Source organism: Choloepus didactylus, chromosome 10 (assembly GCF_015220235.1).
Source record: "Choloepus didactylus isolate mChoDid1 chromosome 10, mChoDid1.pri, whole genome shotgun sequence".
Taxonomy (NCBI): domain Eukaryota; kingdom Metazoa; phylum Chordata; class Mammalia; order Pilosa; family Megalonychidae; genus Choloepus; species Choloepus didactylus.
In genome coordinates this window covers 67,833,506-67,853,974 of record NC_051316.1, presented here as the reverse complement: position 1 = coordinate 67,853,974, position 20,469 = coordinate 67,833,506, and the positions used below count along the sequence as shown (strand labels likewise).

At 38.1% G+C, this 20,469-nt stretch overlaps 1 protein-coding gene across 2 annotated transcripts in view; it reads left to right on the top strand.

Moving 5' to 3' along the window:
• HAUS6 (HAUS augmin like complex subunit 6) overlaps nt 1-20,469 on the top strand; it is a 69,329-nt gene that overhangs the window by 19,188 nt on the left and 29,672 nt on the right. For both annotated transcript variants that reach the window (XM_037797236.1, XM_037797237.1), the window contains one exon: nt 20,086-20,256. In XM_037797236.1, the coding sequence (XP_037653164.1) occupies nt 20,086-20,256 (171 nt within the window). The remainder of the gene's footprint in view (nt 1-20,085; nt 20,257-20,469) is intronic.

The window sequence follows — 20,469 nt, the reverse complement described above, 5'->3', positions numbered from 1 at the left end:
TGTGAACATTCTTGTAAATGTTTAATTGAACATGTTAGTATATGCCTAAAATTCTTTGCTTTTTAAGAAATGGGCTTTTTAACATTTTAACTTTTCTGCAACTCAAATGACTTTTAATATTGATGTGTAGTGTTTTCTTTGTCCCTCTGAAAATCTTTTATTATTTCTCCCTGAAAACTCTCCATTAGATTGATGGCATGTCAAAGTAGAGGAAATGCTAATTGCATCTTCTTCTTTTTTTTTTTTTTAATTAGAGAAGGTGTGGGTTCTTGAAACAATCATGCATAAAATATAGGATTTCCAAACACTCCTCCACCCCAAACACCTTGCATTGATGTGGAACATTTGTTACAATTGATGACAGCATTTTAAAAAATAATTTCTATTTTTTTAACAGTTACAATTTATGAGAGGTTATTAAAATCATACTATTATCTGTCATCCATAGTTTATGTTAGGTATGTTTTTCCCCGTATACTATTGTATTATTGACACCATGTTTTAGTGTGGTACATTTGTTATAATTAATGAAAGAACAATTTTTTTTTCAAATTTTTTAACTTTATTAAGAAAGAACATTGTTATAATTGCACTATTAACTATAGTCTGTCTACAGTAGGGTTCACTGTTGTATGGTTGTATGTTTCATCTTTTAATTTTTAGTCTGGTAAAATATACATCCTAAAGTTTCCCCTTTTAACCACATTACCCTCTATAATTCAGTGGTGTGGATTATACTCATATTAATGTGCTACCATTACCACCATTCATTTCCACAACTTTACCATCAACCTAAGTAGAAATTATGTAACAGTTAAGCATCAATTCCCCATTCTCTAACCCTAATCTATCTCTTGATAACATTCTAGATTCCAACTCTCTGAGTTTCCTTGTTATAATTAGTTCATAACAGTGAAAGTATACAATATTTGTCCTTTTTTTGTCAGTCAACATAATGTCCTCAAGGTTCATTCATGTTGTTGCATGTATCAGTACTTCATTCCTTTTTGAGGGTGAATAATATTCCAGTGTATGTATATATCACATTTTGTTTATCTTTTCATCAGTTGATGGACACTTGTGTTGCTTAGTCTTTTGGCAATTGTGAATAATGCTGCTATGAACATCAGGGAGCAAATATCTGTTTGAGTCCCAGCTTTCAATTCTTCTGGGTATATACCTAGTAGTGGGAATGCCAGATCATATCGTAATTCTATATTTTGCTTCCTGAAGAACTGCCTGTAGTCTTCCACAGGTGGCTTCACCATTTTATACCACCAGCGATGAATGAGTGTTCCTATTTCTCCACAACCTCTCTAACACCTGTAGTTTTCTGTTTTTTCAATAGTTGTCATACTAGTGGGTGTGCAGTGGTATCTCATTGTAGTTTTAATTTGCATTTTCCTAAACATTAGTAATGTTGATCATATTTTCAACATTTTTTTTTTTTTTTACAAATTCAGTATTACTGAGATATATTCATATACCATACAGTCATCCATGGTGTACAATCAGCTGTTCACAGTACCATCATATAGTTGTGCATTCATCACCCCAATCTATTTTTTGAACATTTTCCTTATACCAGAAAAAATAAAAAGAATAAAAAATAAAAGTAAAAAAGAACATCCAGATCACCGCCCCCCCCATCCCACCCTATTTTTCATTTAGTTTTTGTCCCCGTTTTTCTAGTCATCCATCCATATGCTAGATAAAGGGAGTGTGATCTACCAGGCTTTCACAATTACACTGTCACCTCTTGTAAGCTACATTGCTATATAGCCTTCTTGAAGAGTCAGTCTGCAACACAGTAGCCTTGACTCTTATGACTTTTCATGTGCTTTTTAAAAAATTTTTTGAAATGCAGTTTTCTTGAGATATTTTCACACTACTTGGAAACTATCTGGAGTGTACAGTCACTGATTCACAGTACCACATACTTGTGCATACAGCTCCATTATCAAGTTTAGAACATTTTCATTACTCCAGACAAGAAATAAAAAGAAAAAAGAAAACCCTAATCCTCCCATATTCTTGTCTCCCCATATTATTGACCTTTAGTAATGGTGTGATACATTTGTTACTGCTGATGAAAGTATTAAAATATTACTGTTAACTATAGTCCATAATTTGCAATATGTACATTTCCACATATACCCCTCTATTATTAACTCCTTATAATAGTGTCAAACATCTGCTCTAGTTCATAAAAGACTTTTTTATATTTGTACAGTTAATCACAGACATAGTACACAAGATTCCCTGTGTTATATATTCCCATGTTTTAACCTCCAACTTTCCTTCTGGTGACATGCATGACTCTAAACTTCCCCTTTCCACCACATCTACACACCATTCAGCACTGTTAATTATTCTCACAATAACATGCTACTGTCACCTCTATCCATCTGCAAACATTTACATTCAACCTAGTTAAACATTCTGTACATAGTAAGCAACCGTTCCCCATTCTTTAGCCTAATTCTGTATCCTATATTCTATACTTTATATCTGTGAGTTTACATTTTATAATTAATTCATATCAGTGAGATCCTAAAATATTTGTCCTTTTGTGTGTGACTTATTTCAATAATGTCCTTAAAGTTCATCCATGTTGTCGCATGCTTCAGGACTTCATTCCTTCTTACTACTGAATAATACTCCATCATATATATATATATACCAGATTTTGTTTATCCATTCATCTGTTCATGGACAATTGGGTTGTTTCCATCTTTGGCAATCGTGAATAATGCCACAGTGAGCATTGGTGTGCAGTTGTCTGTTCACGTTCCTGGTTTCAGATCTTCCAGGTATATCCTGAGTAGTGGGATTGTTGAGTCTTAAGACAACTCTATACTTAGCTTCTTGAGGAACTGCCAGACTATCCTCCACAGTGGCTGTACCATTTTACATTCCCACAAGCAGTGAGTAAGTGTTCCAGTTGCTCCACATCCTCTCCAATACTTGTAGTTGCCTATTTGTTGAATAGTGGCCCTTCTAGTAGTTGTGAGATGATATCTCATTGTGGTTTTGATTTGTATTTCTCTAATAGCTAGTGAAGCTAGCCACCTCCCAGGGACAGCTCAGAAAACTCACAGCCTTGTGGACAAAGTGACACAAAATTCCTCTCTGACCTGAATTTACTTAATGGTGCCCATTTTACTTCTCAGGATGGCATGAGAGTGGATGAGACTAGCATACAGTGGAGAGGAGGGTAGCAGGAGGGAGTACAGGATGCCATCAAAATGTCACATACCTAAAGTTTGAAGTACTGGTTACTTTTTGTTGGGGTATAAACAGGGTTTACTCAAAGGAAAGTTTCTGGTGTGCACAGAGGTAGGCACAAAGATTAGAGAGCCCATTTTTGTTGGTCAGATTCAGCACTCAGCCAACTTGCTAAAAAGTCTTCCAGATCTGAATAGTACAGGCAGAATTTTGAAGGAAAGCAGTAGTTTCCTGGTAAATTGCTTCAGTCTGGACCATGAGGCTCAGCTCTATTTCCTAATGCAGATGAGGGCCTCTCCAGGTGTATACTACTGATGAGGTCATAGCCATAAGGGAAATGTTTTTGGTTGTCATTGATTTTTATAAGATTACAAAAGAGATACTGTAAGGCCTCCCTGACATCTTCAGTGGAAAATAAGAAAATGAGGGCTGAGGGATGAGTGTATCTTTCATCGAAAGGAGAGAACACAGATGAGCTCATCTGAAGTTTTCACAGGAAGGGAGAGACAGAAAATATTTCTCCTTTCCTGGCATGTTTCGCTGCTTTTTTTTATGAGTTGAATAGTTGACACATATTGTTTCTAATAAAGAGATCACAGAATCCTCCCTGGGAAAATAAATATAAAAGGCACTTGTTCCTTGAAATTCTTCTTTCTCTGCCCTTCTCCATCTTAATTTAGTAGCTGTAATAAAATATAAGCAATTTCCTAAGCATTTCATTATTTAAGTTACTTCAGATTGGTATTTCTGAAGTTTTCATCCAGCAGTTTTGTTAACCAGAGAAGGATTTTGCTTCCTAGAGAGCTAGACTCAGAGAGGACCTTGTCATTGTTGGCAGAGGCTAGCAAAGGAGGATTTGCTTCAGTGCACTAGATGGAAAGGTAGGCAAGTTAGCCTGTGTTCCTGATGGTTCTCTGAACAACTCGATAATGGCCATTGACTAATTCAAGTTGCCATCAAGGGACCTCATTTTCTGGTACAATACTTAGTGGCTAAAGCCCTCAAGTTTTCCTCAGTACATATAGATGTGCAGATTGCCCACTCAAGACCCCTAGCTTTTATAAAACTTATTTAAATGAATGACACTATAGCAAGAGAGTCCAATTTATTCTGCTCCCCGGTAGACTGGAGGAAACAAATTAAGAAGTACAAATGGTCCAAGGTAGCCCATTTCCAGTCCCAAAAAGGTAATTCCCATGTATGTCCAATGGAATGATGGAAGAATGAATGGTTGGGCAGGTGGTAGGATGTACCATATTCTTGGTTAGTTTTTGGGAGAGACCGCAGCATCACTTGGCTGTCCTGGGTAGGGGGCCCCTGGTCTAGGACTCTGCAGTGGAACATGCAAAAGAAATTAAGACAGCACTGCTTATTGCTGTTCTTCTAAAGAATTATCAACTTCAGTTGAGTGATTAAAGAGGTAATGGCAGTAACTTGAGACACTCCATTGACAAGAAGTGTTTTAAAGAATGGTGACAGAAACAAGGGAAGAGAGGGAAGCCATGCAGCCTGGGAAAGTTCAGGAAAGGCAGTCTAAGCTCTCCCCATTTCCTTAGGTCCGTAGGGCCCTGCAATATTTATACTGAAGGCATGCCGACTAATTTTTGTGCAAGATAATTAGTAGTCACAAAGTTGACGCTGAATCACTCCGAAAGGGTTAAATGAAGTTAAAACTATTTTTTTTTGTCTTTATTGAGGTATAACTTACATACCCTAAAATTTACCCATTGTAAGTGTACAATTCAGTGTTTTTAGTAACTTTATGAAATTATGTACCCATCACTACAATCCAGTCTTTTTAAAAAAATGTAACAGTTTTATTGAAATATAATTTACATACCATACAATTTAACCATTTGAAGTGTACAATTCAGTGTCTTTTAATATATTTTTAGTATATTCAGAGTTGTGCATCCATCACCATGATCAGTTTTAGAACATTTCATTACCCCAAAAAGAAACTCAGCACCTTTTAACCATCACCCCTAAACCTCCATTTCTCCCAACTCCATGTAACCACTAATCTCTATAGATTTGCCTTTTCTGGACATGTCATATAAATGAAGTCATGCAATATGTGGTCCCTTATGACTGGCTTCTTTCAGTTAGCATAATGTTTCCAAGGTTCATCCATTTTGTAACAAGTGGCTGTACTTCCTTCATTTTATGGCTCCATAATATTCCACTGTATAGATAAACCAAATTTTGTTCATCCTTTCATCAGGTGATGGACATTTGGGTAGTTTCCATTTGGGACTATTGTAAATCATATTGCTATGAACATCCATATACAAATTTTTGTGCGGACATATGTTTTCACTTCTCTTGATTCTGTGTACCTAGAAGTGGAATTGCTGGGTTTTATGGTACATTTTGTTTAACTTGTTAAGAAAGAGCCAACTATGTTCCAAAGTAGCTGCACCATTTTACCTTCCTTCCATGTATGAGGGTTCTAGTTTCTCCACATCATCACCAACACTTGTAATTGTCTATTTTTGTTATTATCGCCATCCTAGTGGTTGTGAACTACTATTTCACTGTGGTTTTCATTTGCATTTCTCATTTCCTTAAAGGCTAATGATGTTGAGCAACTTTTCATGTGTTTATTAACGTTTCATTTATCTTCTTTGTGGTACTGAGGAGTGTGTATATGCCCTGTGTAATAGTTTTCTTTTGCTGCCATAACAAATTATCACAAATAAGAGGCTTAATAAAATGCAGATTTATTATCTTATGTTTTTGGAGGTCAGAAATCCAATATAGTCTCACTGGGATAACATCAAGATGTTGATAGGCTGAGTTCCTTTTTGAAAGCTCTAGGGAACTTTCCTTTTCCTACTCATTTGAGTTGTTGGCAGAATTTATTTCCTTGTGATTTAGGACTGTGGTCCCTGTTTTCTTGCTGATTGTAAACTGAGGACCTTTCGATGCTTCTGGAAGCTGCTGCATTCCTTGCTCTTGGCCCCTTCTTCCATCTTCACAGCCAGCAATGCCAGGCTGAGTCCTTCCAGCTTTTCATCTCTCTGATACATTTTTCTGTCTCCCTCTTCTGATTTTTTTACTATATTTTTTATTGTAGAATATAACATATATACATAAAAGTGATAGCTTTCCAAATTAATGAATAGTTAGCAAATTTCAAAGGATAGCATAGGTTACAATTCCACAGTTTCGGTTATTTCCTTATTATGCAATATAACATATATACAAAAAGGTAATACCTTTCAAAGTATGATTTAACAGGTATATATAGGAAATTTCCAAAGGTATTATGAGTACTATTATGATTTATAGTACCATAGTTTCAGTTATTTCCTTATTGTGAAATACAACATTTATACAAAAAGGTACAGCTTTCAAATTACAATTTAACAAGTAGCTATAGAACAAATTTCAAAGGATGCTATGGGTTACAGTTCCACCATTTCAATTCTTTCCTTCTAGCTATTCTAATACTTAGCAACTAAGAAAAAGAAAGTTATATCAAGACTCAATATTCGTAATCCTTTGTTAAATTCCATTTTGTCTGTTGCTACCCCTTCCTCTAGTTTAATCACTTTCCTGATCTTCAGGGATGTCTAGGCAGTGACCACCCTAGCCTGTTCATGTTGAAAAGGGATGTCAACTTTATGAACAAAGGGGACACATCTAGTTGATGTTCTTGAAGAGGCTATTGCCTCTGGGTTTCAGGACTTAGCAGGCATAGGAGCACTCTGAAGGATTTAAGTTTCTGATAAATAAACTTAGTGAGTGAAACTTTTTAGTCTCAGATAGGGATCTGGGTATTCTTTAAGGTTTTTGGGACTACTGTTGACTTGGGCTTATCATATTGTGGTCATTTGGCCTATCTAGGTGAAGCTTGCATAGGAGGAACCTCCAGGACAACCTCCTGAGTGTTTGAATTCTCTTAGCCACTAAAACCTTATTTTGTTGCCTGCCTTTCCCCCCTTTTGGTCAAAAAGGCATTCTCAATCCCTCAATGTCAGGGTCAGGCTCATTCCAGGAATCCATGTACCATGTCACCAGGAAGACTCATTCGTATTGGGGATCCTGTCCCACATCGGAGGGAGGGTAATGAATTTATTTGCAGAGTTAGGCTTAGAGAGAGAAAGTCCACATTTGAACAACAAAAGAGGACATCTGGAGGTGACTCCTAGGCATAATTATAGGTGGGCTCAGCCTCCTCTTTACAGCCATAGGTTTTACCCAAGCAAGCCTCAATATCAAGAGCCTGATTTATAAAGTAGGGTGTTCCTAAGTTCACTTAGCATATGTTATATCCACGATAATCCGTGTAGGGTGTTCCTAAGTTCACTTAGCATATGTTATATCCACGATAATCCGTCCATATCTCACACTATTGTCACTCAGTTGTACAATCTTCATCACTCTCCATTTTAAACAATTCTCATGACCCAAAACATCTCACAGCTCTTGTCAGCTCTCAATTATTTGTCCCTAGCATTTGTGTAATACTAGTATGGTATTCCTATTAATTATAGTCCTTAGTATGCAATGTGTAGATTTTTCCCATGTGCCCTTCTGTTGTCAACTCTGTGCCAGTGTCATATCTTAGAAGTATATCATGCAAGCCCCTATCTATATTTTTGGTTCTTATCTGTGGGAAACATGCCTTTAAACAACTCCTTTCATTTCTATTTGCCTTTAATACAGCTCTGATACTTACAATCACATTAACAAACAATCATCACCCCATCCATTACCACATCTTTGAATTCACCATCATTAACATATCCGAACATATTAGATTATTGTTCCCCTCACTAGCTACTATCACTAGGTCCCCAATATTCCTATATTATAAGACATTGATTTTACATTGTTCAGATAGTTCATAGGAGTGGTAACATAAAATATCTCTCCTTTTGTGTCTGAGCTATTGCATCCTCTCTGACATATATAGTTTCCTGTTTGTTTGATGGCAGCCATTCTTATTGGTGTGAGATGATATCTTATTGTGGTCTTGGTTTGCATCTCTTTAATAGCTAGTGAAGTTTTTCATGTGTTTTTTAGTCATTTGTATTTCCTCTTTGGAGAAATGTCTTTTCATATCTTTTGCTCATTTTCTAATTGGGCTGTTTGTACTATTGTCGTTGAGTTGTAGAATTTCTTTATATATGCAAGATATTAGTCTCTTATCAGATACATGGTTTCCAAGTATTTTCTCCCATTGAGTTGGCTGCCTCTTCACCTTTTTGACAAATTCCTCTGAGGTACAGAAGCTTTTAACTTTGAAGAGTTCCCATTTATCGTTTTTTTTCTTTCATTGCTTATGCTTTGAGTGTAACATCTAAGAAGCAATCTCCTAATACTAGGTCTTGAAGATGTTTCCCTACATTATCTTCTGGGAGTTTTATGGTACTCTTTCATATATTAAGGTCTTTGATCCACTTTGAGTTAATTTTAGTGTAGGGTGTGAGGAAGGGGTTCTCTTTCATTCTTTTTGTTATGGTTTTCCAGTTCACCTAGCCCCAATAGTTGATCAGACTGTTCTGTCCCAGTTCAGTGGATTTGGGGACATTATCAAAAATCAGTCGACCATATATCGGGGGGTATATTTCTGAACTCTCAATTCAATTCCATTGATAAATATGTCTGTCTTTATGCCAGTACCATGCTGTTTTGACCACTGTAGCTTTATACTAGGCTTCAAAGTCTGGAAGTGTAAGTCTTCCCATTTTATAATTCTTTTTTAGGATGTTTTTGGCAATTCAAGTCCCCTTTCCTTTCCAAATAAATTTGGTAACTAGCTTTTCCAAGTCTGCAAAGTAGGTTTTTGGAATTTGGATTGGGATTGCATTGAATATATAGATCAGTTTGGGTAGAATTGACATCTTAACAAAATTTGGTCTTCCTATCCATGGGCATGGGATATTTTTCCACCTATTTAGTTCCTTTTTTATTTCTTTTAGTAAAATTTTGTAACTTTCTGTGTAGAGGTCCTTTATGTCTTTGGTTAAGTTTATTCCTAGGTACTTAATGTTTTTAGTTGCTATTGTGAATGGAATTTTTTTTTTTATTGCCTCTTCACTTATGTCATTACTAGTGTATAGGCACATTACTGATTTATGTGCATTAATCTTATATCCCACCACTTGGCTGAATTTGTTTATTAGCTCAAGTAGCTTTGTGGTCAAGTTCTCGGGATTTTGCAAATGTAAGACCATATCATCTGCAAATAATGAGACTTCTACTTTGTCCTTTCCAAGTTGCATACCTTTTGTATCTTTGTCTTGGCGAATTGCTCTGGCTAGAACTTCTAGCACGGTGTTGAATAATAGAAGTGACAGTGGGCATCCTTGTCTTGTTCCTGATCTTAGGGGTAGGCTTTCAGCTGCTCACTGTTGAGTACTAGCTGTGGGTTTTTCATATATGCTCTTAGTCTTATTGAGGAAGATTTGTTCAATTCCTGCCTTTTGAAGTGTTTTTATCAAAAAGGGGTGTTTAATTTTGTCAAATCCTTTTTCAATGTCTATTGAGATGATCATTTGATTTTTTTCCTTTTGATTTGTTAATGTGTTGAATTACATTAATTGATTTTCTTATGTTGAACCACCCTTGCATGCCAGGAATGAATCCCACTTGGTTGTGGTGTATAATTCTTTTAATGTGCCTTTGGATTCCATTTGCAAGTATTTTTAGGATTTTTGCATTAGGGAGATTGGCTATAGTTTTCCCTTTTTTATTTTATCTTTATCTGGTTTTGGTATCAGAGTGTTACTAATTTCATAAAATGAAGTAGATAGTATTCCTTTTTCTTCAATTTTTTGGAAGCGTTTGAGCAGGAATGGTGTCAATTTTTTTTTAGAAAGTTTGGTAAAATTCCCCTGTGAAGCCATGTGGCCCTGGGCTTTTATTTGTATGTAGATTTTTGATGACTGATTGGATTTCTTTACTTGTGATTGCTTTGTTGAGGTCTTCTATTTCTTCTTGGGTCATCTAGGTTGTTCATGTGTTTCCAGGAAATTGTCCATTTCCTCTAAATTGTCTAGCTTGTTGGCATACAGTTGTTCGTAGTATCCTCTTATGATTTTCTTTTTATTTCTTTGGGATCTGTTGTAATTATCCCCTTTTCATTTCTGATTCTGTTTATTTGGGTCTTTTCTCTTTTTTACTTTGTCATTCTAGCTATAATGGTGTGTCAATTTTGTTGATCGTCCCAAAGAACCAACTTTTGGTTTTATTTATTATCTCTTGTTTTTTTATTCTCCAACTCATTTATTTCTGCTTTACTCTGTTATTTCTTTTTGTCTACTTGCTTTAGGGTTAGTTTGCTGATCATTTTGTAGCCTCTTCAGTTGTTCAGTTAGGTCTTTAGTTTTAACTCTTTCTTGCTTTTTGATATATGCATTTACAGCTATAAATTTCCCTCTCAGCACTGCCTTAACTGCATCCCACAGGTTTTGATATGTTGTGTTCTCATTTTCATTCATCTCTAGGTATTTACCAATTTCTCTTGTAATTTCCTCTTTGATCCACTGGTTGTTTAGGAGTGTGTTGTTTAACCTCTCTATATTTGTGGAAGATCTGGTTCTTTTGTGGTTGTTGATTTCTTTTGCATTCCATTGTGGTCAGAGAATGCGCTTTGAATAATTTTAATCTTTTTAAATTTATTAAGATGACTTTTTTGCCCCAGCATATGATCTATCCTGGAAAGCATTCCATGGACTCTAGAGAAGAATGTATATGCTGGTACTTTAGAATGTAATGATCTATGTATGTCTGTTAAGTCTATTTCATTTATCATATTGTTTACATTCTCAATTTCCTTATTTGTCTTCTGTCTAGTTGTTCTATCTATATAAAAGAGTGGTGTATTGAAGTCTCCCACTCATAAATGTGTCTATTGTTCCCTTCAGTTCAGCCAGTGTTTGTCTCATGTATTTTGGAGAGGAGCATAGGTATTTATGATTGTTATCTCTTTTTGTTGAATTGCCCCTGTCATTACTATATGGTTTCTTTCTTTATCTCATAACATTTTGCATTTGAAGTCTATTTCATCTGATACTAGCATAGCTACCCCAGCTTTCTTTTGGTTACTATTTGCATAGACTATCTTTTTCTTTCCTTTCTCTTTCAACCTGTTTGCATCTTTGGGTCTAAGATGAGTCTCTTGTAAACAGCATGTAGAGAGATCATATTTTCTAATTCATTCTGCCAACATGTGTCTTGCAATTGGGGTGTTTAATCCATTAACATCAAATTTATTACTGTAAAACAGTTCTCGATTCAACCGTCTTACCCTTTTGTTTTTGTCAGCTCTATTTTTTCTCTCTTTTTATCCTTTAAGTTCTCCTTACTAATATTCTTAAATTCTGAACCCTCCTCCAGACCTCTTTCTGGTGTCTTTGTTTTTTCAGCTGGTAAGACTCCCTTTAGCAGTTCTTGTACATCTGGTATCTTATTAGTGAACTCTCTCAGCTTCTGTTTATCTCTCTATAGTTTAAACTCGCCCTCATTTTGAAAGTTCAGCTTTGCTAGATAGAGAATTCTTGGCTGGCATATTGTCTTAAATATATTGTACCACTGCCTCCTTGCCTCCATGGTGTCTTTTGAGAAATCAGCACTTAGTCTTATTTGGCGTCCCTTGTATATGGTGAATCGCTTTTTCTTACTGCTTTTAGAATTTTCTCCTACTCTTTGGCATTTGAAGTCTGATTTCTATGTATCTTGGAGTGGGTCTATTAGGATTTATTCTGTTTGGAGTATGCTGGGCTTCTTGGATTTGCTTGTTTATGTCTTTTATAAGAGTTGCAAAATTTTCAGCCATATTTCTTTGAATATTCTTTCTGATCCTTTTCCCTTCTCCTTCTGGGACACCCATGAAGTGTATATTTGTACACTTTGTGTTGTCAGTCATTTCCTTGAAACCCTGCTTAGATTTCTCCCTTTTTTTCTTCATTTGTTCAAATTCGATTATCTATCTTGTAGCTTGCAGATTCTTTCTTCTTTCTGTTCAAATCTGCTGTTGTGCACTTCCAGTATATTTTAATTTCATCTACGGTATCTTTATTTCCATAATATCTGTTATTTTTCTGTGTATTCTTTTTTAATGCAATTTTATTGATATATTCACACACCATACAATCATTCAATGTGTGCAATTTTTCGCAGTATCATATACTTGTGCATTCATTGCCACAATCTTTGAACATATTCATTACTCCAAAAAATAAACTAGAAATTAAAATAAAAAGTTTCCAACACATCCCCCTCCCCTCCTTCCCCCCATTTTCATTTACTTTTTTTAGTACAGTTTTATTGAGATATATTCACCCACCCTAAGTCATCCACAGTGTACAGTCAGTTAATCCTAGCACCTTCATACATTTGTGCCTTCATTACCAGAATCAATTTTTGAGCCTTCTCCTTTTTCGAAGATAAAACTAAAAGCAAAAAAGAACACCTAGATCTCTCCATCCCCTCCATCCCACCCTATTCTTCATCTAATTTTTGTCCCCATTTTTCTACTCATCTGTCTGTACACTGGATAAAGGGATTGCAAGCCACAAGGTTTTCACAGTCACACAGTCACACTGTGTAAGCTACAAAGTTATATAATTGTCTTCAAGAATCAGTGTCACTGGGTTGCAGTTTGACAGCTTCAGGTATTTCCCTATAGCCATTCCAACACACTAAAAACTAAAAGATGATATCTATATAGTGCATAAGAATACCCTCCAGAGTAACCTCTCAACTCCATTTGAAATCTCTCAGCTACTGGAACCTTATTTTGTTTCATCTCTCTACCCACTTTTGGTCAAGATCCTCTCAATCCCACAGTGCTGGGTCCAGACTCATCCCCAGGAGTCGTTTCCTGTGTTGCCAGGGGATTTGCACCCCTGGGTGTCATGTCCCATGTAGGGGGACGGTAGTGAGTTCACCTGACAAGTGGGCTTAGAGAGAAGGGGCCACAGAGAGCAAAACAGAGGCTCTCTGGGGGGTGGGGGGATTCCTATGCTTAATTATAAGTAGGCTTAGCTTCTCCCTTGCAGCAGCTAGCCTTACAAGGGAGAGCCCTCAGATCAAGGGCTCAGCCCACTAAATTGGCAGTCTTCAGTGTTTGTGGTAAAATCTGCAATAACCCAGGAGGGGAAGTCCAATGTTTCTGCATTTCTCCCCAGTTCCTAGGGGGCCTTGCAAATATACTTTTACTTTCTGCCCATATCACTCTGGATGTATTGGGATTTCACTCCAGCCTGTACAAACTCACTCCCCTTTCACAGCTCCATGCACCTATGGTGTTCAAGCAAACTGATCACACAGGGTAAATTATCTAGTGTGCTACAGAAAATATAGAACCTGCACCAAATAAAATATCTCCTCCCTTGGTCATGCACAAAAGTTATAGTTTTAAAACCCAGTCAGTATCGTCCTTTGCCCTTGGGCCTGATTTGCCTTAGTCCTAACCATATCTGCTTAGTGTATATCTCTGACTGAAGTCTAAACTCTTTTAGCTCTCTCAGCAGTGGTATGGGGTAATATTGACATTCATAGCTGCCCAGCTCTAGCTCCAAGCCTCAGATATCACACAGATACCCGAAGTTACAGAGATTGACCAGGTTATATGCAAGGAGCTCAGCATCTCAGGATTTAGAGATAACCATTACAACTCAGGAATAGATGTGACTCCTATAAGAGCTTACAGTCTAGGGACCATTACAATAAGCATTCCCCTGATTCAGTTACCCATTATTAGTCCATATTAGTGAGGCATTATAATGTTTGTCCTCTCGTTTCTGGCTTTCTTCACTCAAAATGCTGTACTCAAGATCCATTCACCTAGTTGCGTGTCTCACAGCTTCATTCCTTTTTGTAGCCTTTCAGTGTTCTATTGTATACATACACCACAGTTCCCCATTCTGTTCATCAGTCAATGTACTCCTAGACGACCTCTGTCCATTGCAAATCATGCGTACTGTTGCTGTAAACACCAGTGGGCAAATGTCCATTTGTGTCTGCTCTCACACCTTCCAAGCATATACCTCATAGTGGGGTTGCAGGACCTTGTGACACCCACATACCTAGCTTCCTGTGGAACCACCACACTGTCCTCCAGATAGTCTACATCATTGTACTTCACCACCAGCAGTGAATACATACATCTCTCTCTCCAAGTTCTCTCCAGCACTTGTGTCCCTGTTTCTTTTTTCCCTGCAATTTTATAAGTATATATTCAAATGCCATACAATCATCCACAGTGTACAATGAATTGTTTACAGAATCATCATATAGTTGTGCCTTCATCAGCACAGTTAGCACTAACATATATTCATTACTTAGGGAAAGAATTGAAACAAAAGAATAGTAAAAAAGGATAAAAGGAAAAGTAAAAATAAGATAAAATACAGTCACAGAGAGGAGGAGGTGAAAAAAGTAAAAAACGCAAAATAAAGAGAAAAAGAAAGGAAAAAAAATGGCAACTAAAAAGCCACAAAAGAAAAGGTTAAAATAAAATAAAATACCATGAAAAAGTCATACAACACTAATGCCAAGAATCCCACACCCCTCCCTTATGTCCCCCTCCTGTATGCATTTAGCCTTGGTGTACTGCCCTTGTTACAATTAAAGAAAGCATATTGCAATGTTACTCTTAACTATAGACTCTAGTCCACATTGATTGTTTTTCCCCCAGTACCACTCCCTTTTAACACCTTGCATAGTTGACACTCATTTGTTCTCCCTCATGCAAAAACATATTTGTACATTTTATCACAATCATTGACTGCTCTAGGTTTCGCTAAGCCACAGAGTCCCAGTCTTTATCTTCTACCTTTCCTTCTGGTGTTCTACATGCCCTAACCTTTCTCTTTCAACCGTACTCACAGTCATCTTTGTGCAGTGTACCTATGTTAATGTGCTACCATCTCCCAACATTGTGCTCTAAAACCTCTCTCTCCTATCTTTTCCTGTCTGTCTGTGGTGCTCCCTTTGGTATTTCCTGTAGAGCAGGTATCTTGTTCAGAAACTCTTGTCGTTGTCTGTTTGAGAATATTTTAAACTCTCCTTCATATTTAAAGGATAGCTTTGCTGGATATAAAATTCTTGGTGGTTTTTCTCTTTCAGTATCTTAAATGTATCATACCACTGCCTTCTTGCCTCCATGGTTTCTACTGAGAAATCTGCACATAGTCTTACTGATCTTCCTTGTATGTGATGGATCGCTTTTCTCTTTCTGCTTCCAGAATTCTCTCTTTGTCTTTGACATTTGATAATCTGATTATTAAGTGTCTTGGCGTAGGTCTGTTCAGATCTGTTCTGTTGGGAGTTCGCTGCGCTTCTTGGATCTGTAATTTTATGTCTTTCATAAGGAATGGAAAAGTATCAGTGACTATTTCTTCCATTATTGCCCCTGCCTCTTTTCCCCTTCTGGGACATCCATGACATGTACATTCATGTGCTTCATGTTGTCATCCAGTTCCCTGAGACTTCGCTTATATGTCTCCATTCTTTTCCCCATCTATTCTTTTGTGTGTAGTTTCAGATGTCCTGTCCTCCATTTCGTGAATCTTTTCTTCTGCCTCTCAGATGCTCTGTTCTCCAGTTCATGAATCTTTTCTTCTGTCTCTTGAAATCTGCTGCTGTATGTCACCATTATGTCCTTCATCTCCTGTTGTCCTTTCCATTCCCATAAGTTCTGCCAATTGTCTTTTCAAACTTACAATTCTTCTTTGTGTTCACCCAGTGTCTTCTTTATATCCTTCATCTCTTTTGCCATATCTTCCCTAAACTTGTTGAATTGATTTTTTAATTGATTTAGGAGATTTTGTTTGATTAATAATTAGTTGTTTCAATTCCTGTATCTAAGTTGAAGTGTAAGTTTATTCCTTTGAATGGGCCATATTGTTTTTCCTAGTGTGGTTTTTTTTCCATAGGCATCTGATTTCCTTGAATGTCCCAATCAGATTTTCCCAGACCAGAGGGGCTCAGGTCTCAGGAGGAGGCTGTATTCAGTATTAGGTTTCCCTGAGAGTGGGTCCTAGAAGATTGGCAGACTTTCCTGTGAGGCCTTTAGACTCTCTGCTTTCCCTATCTAGTCTGGCAGGTGGCGCTTGTCAGCCGTCAGCTCCCCACTAGCGTAAAGAGGTACGGTCTCTTTAATTCACAGTAGACCCTAACCTGGGAGGGGCCAAGGGTATAAGAAGCCAAGCTTAAGTTGTTTCCAGTTTGTTTGTTTATTTTCCCCCAGGCCCAGGGTCTGAATTCTCTGAGGGAAGGCAGCCACTTCTCTTGAGCCACTTCTCTGAGGGAGCTGGTTCCCCTCTTTTCTTAGGGAAGACATACCCCCTAGGGAGTTATCTTCTCCATTTAAATTCCTCCTTTGTCTTTCTGGCTCTGTTAACTCCACACTTGCCTGGGGCAGGAAGGAATTGAAGATGCCTGAAGCTTTCTCTAATGGGCTGCTTAGAATGAGAGAAAAAAAATGGGAAAAGAGCAAAAGTGCCTTTTCAGAGCCAGTCCCCAGTCCCTCAGTTTTCTTAGGACCCAGCCGTCTTCTAGTATTCTGAAAAGTCTGTTTTTATTTATTTATGTATTTTTTTCACGTCAGCCCTGCCTCCTCCCCACTGGAAGGGATCTGCTTCCCTTCCTGCCCTGTGCTTGTAGCTCGTACTCAGTAGTCCAAATGTGTCAATTGAAATTGCAGTTGGAGCTTGGTTGTGTTACTTTCCCAGTAACTGGTTTCTTTCTTTTCACATGGCAGTGTTTCAGATCGGCCTTCCCTGTCCGCCGGCTCTGGGTTTGCAAGCTTTATTTACGATTCTGTGCTACAGTTTCAGCTGCTGCACCTGTGCCAGGGTGGTATACGATGTGTGTACATTCACGGATGTCTCCCAACAGTTGTTCCAGATTATTTACTAATTGTTCCTGGTTATTTACTAGTTGCTCTAGAGGACTAACTAAATTCCACACTTCTCTATGCCGCCATCTTGCTCCGCCCTCTATGTATTCTTTTAAAGTCTTCTTTCTGCTCTTCTGGTGTCTTCTTTATATCCTTTATTTCTTTCTACAAATTTTACTTCATTTCTTTGAATTGATTCAGGAGATTGCATGTCTTTGATTAGTTTTTCCAGATTTTGTATCTCCTCCGACTTTTTGATCTGTTCCTTTGACTGGGCCATTTCTTCTTGTGTTTTAGTATGCTTGTGATTTTTTTGCTGGTACCTGGTCATCTGATTCTCTTGATGGGTCTATTCTGAAGGTCGATTTCTCTCTCTTGTCTAGGATTTAGTTGTTACCTGGGTTTGTATTAGAGCACTGCTTTGAAAGTCAGGTTGTCTGTATTTATCAGCCAAAATAGGGCCACGTACCTGTGCAGGGTATGTTGACCAGCTCCAATGGGTCTGGGATAGTGTCTGGAGAGGCTCTGAAAAGCCCTGCTGTTTTCCTGCACTTTCTGGCCTGCCTGGCAGATGGTGCTATTCGGTGACTTAATCATTCTTGGAAGCTGTTTATGTCCTGAGCCCAGGCAGCATCTGAATGGGTGGGGCTGAAACTGCTGGTTTCCTGTGCCCTCACTTTGCCGGCCAGTATCTGGCTCAATATGGGGCTTGTCTCCCACTTTTCTTGTGGTGGAGAATTCCCCCGTTTGTCCCAGTCTGCAGCTATCCCCCAGGCAAGATTCAGGCTGCTTGCTGCTGTTTCCCTCAAGGGTGGGGGATGGGCACCAGGACCCATGGGCTGGAAACACAGTCTTTGTCTACGTTTTCTCAGACTCTTTGTCCCTCACAGACCTGGCCATGTCCCCCAGGTCCTCATGCAATTGATTTGTATAGTTCTCTGTGGCTACTTGCTGCTTTTAGGGAAGATTTTGCAGTTCTCTCCCTGATCCTCCATTATGGCATCTCTTCCTTGCTGCCTTTTGTAATCCTCCCTGCCCTGCAGCTTAAATCCTGTTTTTGGGTCCCCGTGGTCTTGGGTCTCTGTGTCTGGATGTAGGTGGGGATCTGTCTCCCTGCTGGGAGGGATTTTATAGTCTGTGTCCCGGTGAGCATTGGGAGGGATACTGGCTACTGCCTTTGTGTGCTTCCCAAGCTGTATGAGACCAAGTGAGCTAGAGGGGAGAGGACTGGCTGGTCCAGGATGGAAGTTTCCTATCCTGATATTTCTCTCTTTTTTTGGTTCATTATTTGTGGGATCCTCTCCAGTCTATACCTTTCTCCAGAGTTCTGAACAAGTGAGAATTGTCCTTTTTTTTTGCTGAATCTCTAGGGAGAGGTTTTCATTAGCTGTTTACATCACCATGTTGATGACATCACCTGTTATGTTTCTTTTTATACTTCCAGATTCTTCTTTATGCTCACACATTGTTTTCTTAATATGCTTTATCTCTTTGTGCATATTTTCCTTCATTTCTTTGAATAGATTTAGGAGATTTGTTGGAACATCTTTGATTAGTTCTTCCAAATTCTGTTTCTCTTCTGAAGTTTTAATTTGTTCCCTTGACTGGGCCGTATCTCCCTGTTTCTTAGTATGGTTTGTAATTTTTTGCTCATGCCTAGGCATCTGATAATCTTGAAGAGCTTACTCTGAAGGTCAGTTTTTCTCTCTTGTCTAGGGTTTTATTTTTGATTGGCTTTTGTTAAGGGCTTCTTTGACACTTGTCTGCCTTACTCTATAACTTTAGAATAGGCCATGTTTAAATGACCAAATTTTTTCATCTCTTCTTCATCTGATTCTTGCCCTGGATATTTGTTAAAGTTTTTAATACTGCACTTTTTGTGTAGTTTCACCTCCAGGAGAAATCTTCCTTTCCTCTGTTTCTTCTCTGGGAATCTTGATCTCTTCTGTTTTTGTTTTGCGTCTATAGTTTCTTACACTCCTTTCCTTGTCTCTAGCTGCTTTTGCATGGAGAGCAAATTCTGGGAGGAGAGTCACCCAGGATGGGACTTTCTCAAGTCAGCATTTCCCAGCCAAGGCAGGTTCAAGCACCCACAAAGGGGGCACAGACCATCTCTCAAAGTTCCCTTGGGGGAGGGTATCAGGAAGGATGTCAAAAGCCTCTTTGATGGCTCCCCAGATCTGTGCTTTCCTGGCCTGCCCAGCAAAGGCAGCCCTTCAGCTAACTGTCCCCTGGAGCCCTGAGAAAGCTCTGGGTCTTTAAATCTTCACTGGCTCCAACCCTTTTTGGTGCAGCATTGAAACAATGGCTGCCACTGCCTGTGTCCTCAGCGGGTTGAAACACTAGCTTGAGCTGGGACCCAGAGATCCAAATTCACTAATAGAAAGCTATGATCAGTGATTGCCTGTTCTTGGGGAATTTTTATGTCCCTTTCTTTCCCCAGTGAGCTAGCCAGGGACTTGGACCCCAACGTGACTTCCCATGAGAGTGGGGAATGGGCACAGGCAGCTGCCACGTGGAGAGAGCTACTCACTGTTTTTTACCATAGTTTATCATCATCTTCCTCCCGCTTTACCCTGGATTCTGTACAGTGTTCTTCTGGCCTCTGGAACCCCAGAAGAGTTGTTTCAGACAGTTCCTGTCTGTGTAACTGATGTTTTGGTGGAAGGACTGAGTCTTGGAGCTCTGTACTTCACCATCTGCCCCAGAAGTTCCGCTCATTGCATCACGGTGGGATAAGATTCCTTAGGTTTGTTTGGAATATCATAGTGAGCTAGATTCTCCTAAGAAATTCTTTCTTTTTTAAAGCCCTTTTGGAAGTAATGTCAGTGCTTTTAGACTATGAAAATACAGTTGTTTAGTTTTCTTATCAGAAACAATTCCAGGAACACTTCATTTTTTCTTACAAGTTAGCATGTATTTATGTTTTACATGTCTAGGATATGTACAGATTACATATAGACTTTAACATTTTCTGTTTGTCTCTGTATTTAAAGGTTCGGTCACTGTGGACTTCAGTGAATGAAACACTCACGTTTTTGGAAAAAGAGAGAGACATTGTTAGTTCAGTCCTTAGTCTTGTTAACCAGTATACTTTAGATGGAACTAATGTTGCTATTAATATTCCAAGGCTCTTACTTGACAGAATTGAAAAACAGATGTGTCAGGTAAGCATTTGATATTAAGAAAGCTTCTGAGAAAACTCTCTTCATATAAGTATTGTATGTATTATTTATTGGTTTAATGTTTTTCTACTGCTTTCAAAATTCATTGTTTTAAGTATATCTAGTAAAATCTTCATAAAGAGGGGTACTATTAAAAGTATGTATTTATATCCATCAATGTTTATTAATTGTGCTGTGTACAGTGGTATATCATAT